The 12,506-nt window shown below is 64.1% G+C and overlaps 2 protein-coding genes across 2 annotated transcripts; one reads left to right on the forward strand and one right to left on the reverse strand.

Moving 5' to 3' along the window:
• Window positions 1-804: 804 nt before the first annotated feature.
• Window positions 805-12,447, reverse strand: CCDC154 (coiled-coil domain containing 154). The gene is given in 18 exon segments (XM_060124783.1): window positions 805-3,150; window positions 3,268-3,395; window positions 3,397-3,456; window positions 3,747-3,830; window positions 4,263-4,380; window positions 4,753-4,829; window positions 4,904-5,023; window positions 6,044-6,181; window positions 6,260-6,386; window positions 6,736-6,860; window positions 6,940-7,068; window positions 7,141-7,242; window positions 9,167-9,290; window positions 9,641-9,736; window positions 10,063-10,109; window positions 10,297-10,471; window positions 10,560-10,884; window positions 12,420-12,447. Coding segments are annotated over 18 exon segments (2,085 nt in total). The 3' UTR covers window positions 805-3,068.
• Window positions 1,557-2,433, forward strand: PERCC1 (proline and glutamate rich with coiled coil 1). Its single transcript, XM_060124232.1, has one exon. It carries the CDS (start codon window positions 1,557-1,559, stop codon window positions 2,352-2,354), a length of 798 nt encoding a protein of 265 aa, XP_059980215.1. The 3' UTR covers window positions 2,355-2,433.
• Window positions 12,448-12,506: the final 59 nt, after the last annotated feature.

Genomic DNA, 12,506 nt, shown 5'->3' on the forward strand with positions numbered 1-12,506 from the left:
GGCAAACACTCCACGGTCCCCCGGGCAGGCTGAGGCTCCCCCCGGCGGGGCCCTGGTTGCCGGGCGCTAAAGCAAACGGGCTCTATTTGCCCAGTCTGCGATGACAATGCAGTCACCAAATATTTGCCAGCCGGGCCAGCCACAGAGCTTGGCTATAAATGCTTGAGCCCAGGTGGAGGTGGGCCTGCCCAGCGGGAGCTGCAGGCCTTGGCAGGTAGGAGCCAGGCTGGGCGGCGGGCGGGAGGGTGCTGGTGGCAGAGGTCCTGGGAAGGCTGTGGGGTTCCTCTGCCCTGGTGGTCTTTGGGGACCACCCACCCACGGGGAGGGGTCAACAGCAGGGCTGAGCGGGGCTGGGTCATTGAGGTGGGCTGGCCAGGGAAAGGGGGGCACCTGAGTCTTGGCTCCCCACCAGCGGCCATGCCAACGCCCAACGCTGGGGCCACGGTTCACCCCAACAGGGAAGAGGGGCCCTAGAACTGCAGAGCATGATGGCAGGGAGGAGGGGGAGGTCCGAGAGGCCCCCCTGACTCTGAGGGCGGCCTGTGGACTTCCCGCCCCTCCCCCCACATGGGGAGTGGTTTCCTGAAGCTGTGAGCCCCCCCTTCTCTCTAACCCCTCTTCCCTTTCTTCCTCCCCCTTGCCCAGGGCTCCCGCTAGAAGGCCTCCTGGTCCAAGGGCTGGCCCCCCTGCCTCCCTGCAGTACAGGAGCTGGGGCCCTGTTCAGGGGGGGGCCTCCCACATTCACAATCAGCTCCCCTAATCCCACCCCCTCCACAGTTCTGCCAGCCACCCCCCATCCCCAGGTTAGAGATGCTAGAGGTGACCTCACCAACCCTCCACCCCCGACAGGGAGCACAGGGAAGCCTGCGACTGTGGGGACAGAGAAATGGCTCTGCCCTCCCCTGAAGATCCCCGGAGCTCACCCTCACAGCCCCTGAAGCCTCTGAAGCCCCCAAAACTGCAAGGGACAGAGCACCCAGGTCGAGGCAGCCAGGCCCGGCTCCCGGGCTCAGCATGGTCACTTCAGGCACAGAGGGACCCTGCCAACCACAGACACTCAGGGAGGGAATGTGTCAAGGGGGTCCCTCCCCACCCTGCACCTGGGCAGACTCTACGTCAACAAGCCTGTTTATCAAGAGCTACAGCGACCCTGAGCTGGGGCGAGGGCTCTGCTCTCCAGACCCCAAACCTGCCCGAAGCCCAGCCCCTGGGCCAGCTCCCTTCCCACCTGCCCAGCTTCTCTCTCTCCAAGTCACTATTCCAACAGCACTGTCAGCCACCCTCCCTACAGATGTACCCTCCTCTGGCGGGTGACCGAGGCCTGCACCCTGCATCTCACCCCTGCCATGCCCCCCCCCGCCATGCCCCCCCGCCACAGTGCCCACCACCTCCGTCTCTCCAAATGTCACCTGCCTCTGAGCTCAGCGCCCGCCCCAACCCTGCAGTGACTATTCCCCTAGGAGGGCTGCGGGCCCTGACTGCTAACCTGTCCCCTCTCCACCTCCCTCCCCAGCTAGCGCCCAGTGCCCGAGAGCCCCCAGAAGCTCGGCAGAGAGATGGCCGCGGGTGTGATCTGGCCTCTCTGTGACTTCCGGCTGCCTCTGCCATACCATGGGCCCTTCCTGCCCTCAGACCCGGAGCCCCCAGACTCTTCTGAGGAGGAGGAGGAGGAGGATGGGGAAGAGGAACTGGAGGTCGAGGGGCCAGAGGGCCACAGCCCGGCCCCCCAGAGCTCAGCTTGGGCCCCAGAAGTGGCCCCTCTGGACCCCGGTGGCCCAGAGACGCCGCTGCAGCTCCTGCGGTTCTCTGAGCTCATCAGTGGCGACATCCAGCGGTACTTCGGCCACAAGGACCGGGGGCAGGACCCCGACGCCTGCGACATCTACGCCGATGGCCACACGGCCAGCAACTCAGCCCGGGAGCTCTCCTGCGCCAACCTTGTGCGCCTGGCCCAGGGCGAGGCCCCAGAAAATGAGGCCACTGAGCCCGGGGTCTGCTCCCCTGGGGCCCCCGAGGGGCAGGCGTGCGGGCCGGGCCTCGGTGGGGAAGGGCTGCAGCCGCTGGGACCCCTGGCCGAGCTCTTCGACTACGGGCTGCGGCAGTACTTGGGACCCAGGGCCGCGGCCGGCCGCCGACTCAGGCTGGAGCAGAAGTACGGCCACATCACCCCCATGACCCAAAGGAAGCTTCCCCCCTCCTTCTGGAAGGAGCCGGCACCCAGCCCCCTGGGTCTGCTGCACCCCGGCACGCCTGACTTCAGCGACCTGCTGGCCAGCTGGTCAGCAGAGGCCGGCCCCGAGCTGCTGGGCTGGGGGGGCCAGGCCCTGGAGGGGGTGCAGCTGGCCGAGGCCTAGTGATTGAGCAAGGATCAGCGGGGGTGAGCTGAGGGCAACAAGGGCCCGGACTCTCCTTATTGCTGTCCTGAGAGGAGCCCTTGGGGACCTCCAATCAGGGCAGCCACCAGGGGACAAATCAGCTCAGGTAGGGACTTCCCAGGCCAGGGCAGGGAATGGGCAGGGGCCACCCAAGAGCTCTGCCCACAGGAGGGAGGATGGGGCAGGAGCTGCAGCCTCTTGGAGGCGGTGGGCTCAGGGCGTCTACACGCTGGGTTCCCCTCTGGGCAAGCCACATTTCCTCAAAGACCAGCCCCCAAAGTTCCAGTCAGTGGTGAAGGGCAGCCCTCCACGCTGCCCATCCAACTGGCCCCAGGGTGGCTCTTCCTCGTGGCACCCGCGCAGGTGGCAGGGCCAGCTACCATGGGGGTGACGGCTTTCTTGGAGGGGCAGGAAGGGGGGCACTGTCTGAGTGGCCAAGCTAACGTGCTATTGGCTCCGGGTGGGGCTCGGGCTGCAGTGCCTGTGGGTGGGAGGCCCTGGGGAGCGGTGGGGTCTGGGGCTCAGCAGCCAGGACAGGGGCAGGGGTTCTGGGAGTCTAGGGAAGGTCCTCTTGGCCACTCCCCTGCCCAGGGCCTCCTGAACCCCTGGAGGGAACTCCAGCCTCAGACAGGCGTGGGGCGGGCATGTTTATTTCTGGGAAAGGAGCAGGGACAAGAGCTAGTGGGCGGGCTTCTAGCCGAGGGGCTTCTCCGAGACTGCCCTTGGCCTCCGCCAGGCCGCCAGCTTCATGAGGACCGCCTTCCACCGCAGCCACCTGCCCAGAGACACGGCTCATGGCCCGGAACCCGCCTCCGCCCACTGCCCTCGGGGTCCGCCCAGCCCCGAACCCGGGCCTGGAGGGGGCTCTGGAAGGCGGCTCCCCGCTGCCCACCTCACGGCCTGATACATGCCCCAGTGGTTCATGGGGACCACCTTGTCAGGGGCCACATCCTTGATGAAGAACTGCTGCCTCACCAGGGACATGAGGACCCTCCTGCTGCCTAGTGTCAGGGCCCAGGGGGCCCCCCTCGCTCCACAGGTGCATCACGCTTGACAGCGGAGTGGCCATCTCCTCCGTGCGCTGTGGACACGGGAATCAGACCAGAGGGGCGGGACAGCCAACGGGATTTATCTCCCTCTGGGCTAGCCTGGGCCTTATCTGCCCAGAAACTCTGCTTGGGCCAGACACGCAGACAGACGGCTGGGCAGACCAAAAAGCTACGGGGTGGCCAGGCTGGGGGTGGTGAGGGCAGCTGGAAGTCAGGCTCTGCACAGAGAAAGGCGGCCCACCCACAGGGCCTGGTAAGCCCTGGAGCTTGGGTGGTGGGGGCGGGGGCATGGCCAGGGCCCAGTTCAGGGGCCACCTCTCACCCGCTTGGTTTCTGTATTAAACTTGAGATTCTGAATGGTCTTGTACTGGATGCTGCTTTCCAACTTCATCATTTGGTTCTGAAACTAAACACGGCCCCCATTCGTGGGCACAGATGCAGGAAGTCTGCAGACTCGGGGGAGGCCCCCGCCCTAATCACTCGTGGCAGGAGCCGGCCTCTGACACATGGGTCCTCGCCCCTCAGTGGGAGCCGGTCGCATCACTCAGCCCGATGACAAGGGGGGACCCGGCCAGAACTCAGGGCTGCTCTTTTCACTAGCTGCTGATGCACCTCAGCATCTGGGGGCTCCAGACAGAAGCCCCCACTTGGTACTTCCAGAGGCTGATATGTGCAGAGCCGCCCAGCAGGATGGCTGGTTCCATGCGCCTCGCCCCCCACATTCCCAGGGGGGTGTCCTGGATCTGAGCCTCCCTGGGTGGGGGGAGGTCTGCCCCTGTCTGAGCCAGCCCCCCACCGCCCCCCACCGAGTGTGCCAAGCCCAGGGGCCCAGGGGTACCGTGGCCAGCTTGCCCTGGATCTCGGCGATCTTCCGCCCGGGGTTGCCCTCTCTGAGCAGCTGCACAGAGGACGGCAGAGCAGCCAGCTCCTGCCTCACGGCCTCGCCCTCGAGCTCTCTGTGAGCACAGGAGGCCGGGGCTGACGGGCTCTGGCGGGCATCTGGGGGGTGGGGCAGCTGGAGGGAGGAGGCCCTGGGCAGAGCATAGGGTGCTCGGCACTGCCGCCCCACCAGTGGGCACTGGGGGGTCCCCAGCAGGTGATAGAGTGAAAGGCTGCCCCCAGCAGGGGCCAAACCCAAAGCTGGGCCAGGCCTGGGGTGGGGAGGGGTTGGGACTGCCACAGGTGCAGGGGCTTGGGGAGGATGGACCACTGTCAGGAAGCCCTGTGATGCAGCAGGGTCATTCTGAGACGGCTGTGCCCTCCTGCAGTGGGACCAGCCCACTCCCTGAAGGTCCTGCCAGGCTATGACAGGGAGCCGGGGGCCTCACCTGGCTTTGGCCTCGGCAGGGATCTTGCAGTCTGAGTCACTCTTGTGAAGGATGCACGTGTCGGCGATGGCCTCTATCTGAAACGCAGAGCTGGCGGGCGGCTCAGGGTGGGCACAGCGGGGAGGGGGAGGCCAGCCCAGCCCTCACCCACCTGCCGGGGCAGGCTGTCCACTCTCTGCTGCACCGCCCGTAGGTGCGCCTCGGCCTCCTCTCGACACCGGGCCAGGCCTTCCCACCATCGCTGCTCTGCAACTCCCCACTCACTCTGTGCCTGGGGCGCAGACACCAGTGAGGGCTGGAACCCGCCCAGAGAGGGTGGACAGGCCGACTGACTGGCTCCACTGGAGCCATAGTCAGACCTGAGACGGCGAGTCCCACGCAGCAGAGCTCCTGGAGGGCACAGGGCCCCTGCCTCAACTCAGAGCATGTCCACACTGACCGGACACAGCCCGGGTGGCCTGGCCTGGCACAGTCTGGGTGCCCCAGTCCTCCCAGGCAGGGCCACCAGGCTGAGCAGAGCCACATCCCTAAGAAGGCCTGGCTTCGCTCCCTCCCCTGAGCCAGACCCAGCTGCCTGTGAGTCGGCAGCGACAGAGAACAGGCAGCTGGCCTACACGCACAGGATGGGGGACCCAGCCCCGCTGCCAAAGGGTGTATACCTGTGTTCACGGCAGCACTAAGGGCTTCAGAAGGACACCAGCTCAGTGTCATCAGCTGACAAATGAATAAGCTATGATCCATCCACACAGTGAAATGTGACAGCCATAAAAAGGAAAGGAGCACTGACACATGCCACAGAGTGGATGAACCTCAAACATGGAACATTCAGCGAGAGAAGCTCACAAAAGGCCACAGAGCATTTGATTCCATTTATACGAAATGTCCAGAGCAGGCAAATCCAGAGAGACGGAAAGCAGACCAGTGTTTGCCAGGGGCTGGGGGAGGGGTTGTGACCTCTAATGCACGGGGTTTCCTTTTCGGGGATGGAAAAGTTCTAAAAGTGATTGTGGTGGTGGCTGTACAACTGAATAGACAAAGAACCACGGAAGTACACACTTTGAAAGGGGGAATTGTCTGGTGGGTGCACTGAACCTCAATAAAGCTGTTAGAAAAAGAGCAAAAAGAACCCAAAGGTGTAGGCTGCTTTGCTGGTCACTCAGTGGAGCCCCCGTGTGGTTGGGGCCCTGGGCCTTGTGGACAGCTGTTGGGTGGGTTGGGACCCGCCGCCCTGAGGGGCAGCAGGACCCCTCCCACCTAGGTGCGCCTTCCCCGGGCTGCTCTGTGCACTCACCTCGCACAGCCTCAGGCTCAGCGTCTGCTCCTGCAGGTCCAGCCTCCAGCTCAGGGCCAGGAAGTGGTCACTCATGTCCTTCACCTGCCTGACCAGCTCAGCCACGGACACCTCCAGGGCCTGGCTCTTCTCTCAGAGCTGTGGGAGGCTGGGCTGAGTGTACTGCCTGCATAAGCAGGGAACCCTGCAGGCCCGGCCCTGGCCCTGCCGTCTCGCCAGCTCCAGGGCACTGTACATCTCCTGCTGGGCCAGCTCGCTGGCCAGCTGCATGGTCTCCAGGTTCTCCTGCAGGTAGGTAGCCAGCTCCCCAGCCCGGCTGTTCTCCAACTTCCCTTTAGCATCCCTAGGGGTGGGTGCCACTGAGAGAGACTGTCCCTCAGCCAAGGCTGGCCCACCCCTTGGCATTGTGCCAGGGCAGCGAGCCCGGCTACTGGCTTCAGAACCTTCCAGGTGGCCCCAGGGAGAGGATGAGGGTCATCACAGGGACCACCGAGACAGGGCTGAGTCCACCGCTGCCACTCAGAGCTCCCCCGCGAGGGACAGGCTGGGGGAGGGATGGGAGCCCCCCACTAAAGGGCAGCTTCTCTGCCCCAGGGCACCCTGCTGGGCCTCGAGCCAGGCTCAGGACGTTGGGGTCAGGGGAGCAGGGCCGTTCCCACCTGCCCCACCTGAGGCCCCGCTCGGACACCCACCAGGCCTTCTGCTCGGCCAGCAGGATGTGGCTCAGCGATGCTTGGTTCTGACGCACGAACTCGGTCAGCTGGACCACGGCCTTGTCCAGGCCCCGACACTGCTCCAGGAGGTGGCACTCTTCCTGCTGCCGGGCAGAGGCAACCTGAGACCTGCCCAGCTCCAGTCGGGGCCCCGCCTGTGCTGGTGCCCACTGTGCCACCCACCTGCCTCTGCCCCTGCAGGGCCCACGTGCACTCTGCGTCCAGCTCCTGGAGTTGCTGCCACTGGCTCTCCAGCTCCTCCCATAGGCCGCTCTCCGCCGGCAGCCGTGCGCTCTCTGAGGCCTTCATTCTCTGTGGGGAGACCCTGCCCGCCATGAGCTGGGGAGAGGGGGACTGGATGGCTTGCCGCCGGCAGGCACTCACCCTCTCCAGGGCCAGAAAGCTCTTCTGCAGGAAGCTGCATAGCTTGGCCTCCCTCTTGAGAAAGCGGAGGCTCATCTCCTCCCTGAGCTTGGTCATCTGGGCCTGTGGAGTGGGGGCCACATGGTCACCGTGCACCTCCCAAGGGCGTCCCCCTTGCCCATCCCCATACCCACAGCGTCATCAGGGACTTGCTGTTCTCCTGCCCAACCATCTCTGTCGGAGGGGACCCTGGTCCTGTGTGCCCTGCAGGGGTGGGCCCGTCACACCCTCCTCAGGAAGGAAGGCAGGGCAGGCAGGGGCCACATGTCCCAGAGAGCCAGGCGCAAGGGCTGTGAAGGGTCTGAAGGCCACGCTCCACGGGCCCAGGACACACATGGTCCTCACAGTGACTGCCAGACCCCACCAGGGGAGGCGGCAGAGCAGCCATCGGATCATACCCCTGCCAGGAGCCCTGGGCAAGGAGGCTGAGTGTACATGTGAGCACACACTCACACATGTACACACACTCATGCACATGTGCACATCCCCGTTCACACGTGTGCACACACACACTGTCTGCCCTCGTCCTCCAGGCCCAGGGTGGGACCCCTTCTCTCTTCTCCCTCCATCAGCTCCTTTCCTGCTGCACTGAGGGTCTGGATGCAGGAGACGGGGGTCTAGGCCCACAGGCACAAGGCACCCTCTCCACAGCCACAAGTCCTTCTAGGGCCAGGAGGGCTGCCCACAGCCCAGAGCAGGTGTGCCCTGAGCCCCCACCAGCCTCCCTGTCCCATGCAGGGTGACCCAGAGCAGGGCTTGGCTGTTTCTATAAAGAACCAGAAGGCAGGGCTTCCCTGGTGGCGCAGTGGTTGAGAGTCCGCCTGCCGATGCAGGGGACACGGGTTCGTGCCCCAATCTGGGAAGATCCCACATGCCGCGGAGCGGCTAGGCCTGTGAGCCATGGCCGCTGAGCCTGTGCGTCCGGAGCCTGTGCTCCGCAATGGGAGAGGCCACAACAGTGAGAGGCCCGTGTACCGCCAAAAAAACCCCAAAAAACAGAAAGCAGACGTTTGTCGTTTATGGGCCACAGTGTCTCTGTCATAACCCCTCAGCTTTGTGGTTCCAGCACAAAAGCAGCCGTGGGCAACAATAAACGAATGGCCATGTGCCGATAAAACTTTATTCACAAAACCAGACAGCAGTGGCAGGGCACTGACCCCAGCCCCATGGCACACTTGGGGAGATGCGTGCCAGCCAGGCATCGGGGATCCCGGGCCCCGATGCCGACTGGGGCTCCTGCCTCTCAGTGGAGCCAAGGCACCAGCTTCCCACAGGGCAGCGGGAGGGGCACGCATGGAGCTGGGCAGCTGAGCTATGAGGGCAGCAGCTGGGGACGCGGCACAGTCCCTGGTCTCTATTTGCAGAGCTGAAGAGGCTGGGTCCAGAGGCGCCCCACCCCGGCCCCTGCCCCACCTTCTAGGCCACACGCACCAGCCGGGAGCAGGGCCACCGGAAGATGCGTCTTCAGGAAGGGACTTCCACTTTGCACGGAGGGAAGCATTGAAGCTGGAAATGGCCGAGGAAGGGGCCTCGGGCTATGAGATTCTACTTCTTGGTCTGGGTGCTGATCACATGGGGAAGGGGAGGTGGGGGAGCAGTGGCCACAACAGCACTCGTGCTAATGATGGACTTTCTGTGATGGAGGACGCACTCCACCTCAGCACAGCCAAATCGACAGCCACCAGCCACAGGTAGCCACAGTGCACTGCAATGTGGCTCCTGTGACCAAGGAACTGAGTTTTAAATTGCAACAGAGCCACCCGTGGCCAATGGCCACCATAGTGGACAGTGTAGGACTTGGGGGTTGGCCACCAGGTCCAAACACGTGAACGGAACCAAAAGGAGAGCTGGGGTGAAGGAAGACCCCAGCAGTGGAGAAGATGTGGGATGGGGAGTTGGGGGTCTCCTGCACAGACTGCCTTGTTGGCAGCTTGCTGGCTGCTGATGCCAGAGCCCTGCCTGGATCTGCCCCTGGCCTCCCAGGTACCTGCATCCTGGCCACCTCATGGTCCACCCTCTGGCTGGCCGCCTCCTGGCTCTTCTGCAGGGCTCCACAGGCCACCTTCCGGTCCCGTTCCTCCTGCTTCAGCTTCTCGGTCAGCTCAGACAACCTAGGGGCAACGGCTGCAGGTCACAGCACCCCAGTCGGCCAGAGGCCTGATGGGGAGCCTCAGGGAGGCTGGTGGGGCCCTGGACACCAAATCCTTTTCAGGCCAGGCCTGCATCCGGGGGGCCCAGGCTGACCTAGCAGGAAGTCCAACCCTGCCTGGGTAAACACACAGAGAGGCCAAAAGCCCACTCTGTGTCTCCACCTAGGACAGAGAGAGCTAGAATCCCCGTGAGCGTAACTGATGGGGAAGGGGAAGAGGTGGGGACCCTGGGCTGGAGGGTCACCTGCCCTCCTTGATGACTCCCACACAACCCCTCGGTGGGTCCAGAGTCAGCCTCCTGAGGGGCCCACCTAAGGCTGGCCTCCTGCTCGGCGCCCTTCCGCTCAGAGTCCTGGAGTGCCTGCTTCCTCCTGATCTGGGTCAGGGCCTCCCGGACCTCCACCAGCCTGGCACACAAGAGCTGCTTCTGCCTGGGGCCTGCCCTGCCACCTCCTGGCAGCCAGGAGCAGGCTGGGCAGCCTTTGGGGTGGGGGTTCAGCCAAGGGGCCCAGCAGCAAGCCTTCTGCCCCTTTCCCAAGCTCCACAGGCTGCCGGGCTCCAGCAACCTGACCTTCTGGAGTTGGGCCGTGGATGTGTTTGCTTACCTGAGCAAGATACCAAATTGGAGACAACAAAAGCCAGGGGCTGATGCCCAGACTGGCCTGGCAGCAGCCGCTGCTTCCCCAAAGCCCCCCTCCCTCCTGTTAAGCCTGCTTCAAGGGTGCAGGGGTACCTCTTGTCCAGGGCCTGCATCTGGTTCTGGTTCTGCAGGCTGGGGAACTGCAAGGTGGAGGGGTGAGCTGAGTGCAGGCCAGGGGCCCTCCCAGCTCGACCAGCACGGACATGGGGGCCCACGGAGTGGGACCCGAGGCCCTGGCCTGAGCAGCAGGGGCTGAGTGGGGCTCAGGGTCCAGGAAACTGCTGCCCTGACACCCGGGGATGTCGCCTCCCAGCTGACGCATCCCACCTGGAGAGCCTCCTTCTCGGGGGCCTGAGCCGCCTGCTGAAGCCTCTTCAGCTCTGAGTCCTGCAGCTGCAAGCAGGTGTGGACCTGCAGCAGCTCCTGCAGCAGGCTCAGCGTGGTACGCTCACAGCAGGACTTGTGTCCCCGCAGCGACACCACCTCGTGCAGGTCGGCCACCCTGGTGGGGTGAGGAGCGGGCTGTGTTGGCTGCGTGTGCGGGGCACTGACTACGTGGCTCCCCCGCCTCTGGTCTCTAAGGGGCTTACCAGTGCTCCAGCTGCTTCCAGTGCTTGGGGGTGTCCCGCTCTGGGACAGAAACGGTGGACGGCAGGCAGCTGGACTCATACCTCTCCGAGCTCTCCTCCAGACTCAAGGGCTCGGAGCTGGCCAGCCCTTCCTCCAGGAGTTGTTCCAGGTCCTCCGGGGTGATGGTGCCCAGCTGGGAGGGTGGCGAGGTCCCTAACGAGAGGTTGCTGACGGCTCTACAAGAAGTTACCTTGGGGTTTGCCTTTAGAGCCAATGGGGGGAGATGCTCGCAAATGGAGCCCAGGATAACAGGGATCCAAAACCTTGCTGAGTGCGCCCGCTGAGCTCACCGTGGCTCATCCCGCTGGGTCCCACAGCAAGGCCCAGCTCTCACTGTCCATGTAGGAAGCTCAGCCTCAGAAAAGTCCAGGGCCCCACCTGAGGACACACAGCATTGGGCAGCAGGAATGGGACAGTGCCTGCCTGGCCAGCTTCAGATGGAGCGCCTGGGCTCTGAGGAGAGCTGGGGGTCAGGAAGCAAAGCCGTCCCACGTGGCCCAGACCCTCGTGCAGGCTCTTGCCTGGTGGTCTTCCCAGCTCCTCTTCAACTCACCTGATACAGCTTTACCAACAGCCCTGCCTGTGGTTTTGGCCGTTGCCAAGAAGCCCTGGGCCTAGCACCCCACGGCTGCCCACAGCTGGACCCCAGGGCGGTTGCAGGAGGGGGATAGGGGAAGGCGGAGGGAGGCAGGAAAAGTCAGAGCTGAAGGCTCTGGGATCCAGGGGGAGCACGTGAGGTGTGGAGTGGTAGCTCTGCCCTCACATCTCTCCTTCCAAGACAAAACCAAGGTAGGCAGGGCAGCAGGGGCTCTTCTGGAACCTTCTTTTTCTCACCAGAACCTCCTGACTTCACAGCCCAACTGCCGGTGGAACCTGAGCCCTCAGCTTTCCCATTCCGTCAAGGCCTCCCCAACTGCCCGTTTTTAGAAGGATCTGAGCAGGTACCACTTGGCCAGCCAGCAGGGATGGCTGCTGGCCTGACACGGGCAGGAACCCCCTGGCCTGGGCAGGAAGGGAGGGAGGCCTAGGAGCAATCACTGGCCCTCTGGTCAGAGAACCCGAGCAGGGAAGCTGGAGCCCAGAACCTGCTGAACACAGCCAGCCCAACAACCAGGCCGAGGGCACAGGGTGCCACAGGGGGACATGGCCAGAGCAGAGCCACCAAGAAAGGGTGCCGGCCACAGAGCAGTTGCACTGGTGATTTGAGCAACCTCAGTGAGAGAGACAGGTGGAGTGAATTTTATTTAACCCAGTGTAACTACAATATCACCCCCTTAACACATAACCAACACCTGAGCAGCTGAGAACACAGTGCCTGCGCTCTCCCCACACCGGGTCCTGAAGCCGGGTGCGCTGTGGCCAGTCTTACTTCAGGCCAGCACTGACACTCAGGTGCCTCACCCCACCCAGGTGGCCCTGCTCTCTACTGTTGCCCAGACCCGCCCACGAGGGCTGTTGGGGGGCTTCCCTGTGACAAGGTCAGTGTCTCAGAGGCAACCCCTTGCCCAGGAAACCCAACGCCCCGCAGCCACACCACACACCTTGGAGCCCAGCGGGTCTGCGTGCTGACGGGGCGGCCCGTGTTTTGGGTGCACCTGAGCTTGCAGACAAGGACAGTGGCCAGGATGCAGGGAGAGGGAAAGAGTGCCTTCCCCGAGGGCTCTGCAGCGGCCCCAGGAGCAATGGGGACAAGGATGCAGTGGCCAGGGGCCTCCCTTCCATGGGCGTGGGGCAGCCCTAGGTGCTTCCCCACTTGTGGGTCTCTGAGCCTCTCGCCTGCATCTCTCTCTCGGCGGTGTCCCCGCTGGGGCACTGCCTACCTGCACCACACATGAAGGAGGGCTGCATCCTGGGTTGCCCCCCCCCCCACCAGTGGGCCTGTGAATACTGGGAAACTGGACCGTGGC

Source organism: Lagenorhynchus albirostris, chromosome 15 (assembly GCF_949774975.1).
Source record: "Lagenorhynchus albirostris chromosome 15, mLagAlb1.1, whole genome shotgun sequence".
Taxonomy (NCBI): domain Eukaryota; kingdom Metazoa; phylum Chordata; class Mammalia; order Artiodactyla; family Delphinidae; genus Lagenorhynchus; species Lagenorhynchus albirostris.

Bases quoted from the DNA above. Each gene is read 5' to 3' on its own strand.
- PERCC1 (XM_060124232.1), top strand. From the start codon at position 1,557: ATGGCCGCGGGTGTGATCTGGCCTCTCTGTGACTTCCGGCTGCCTCTG.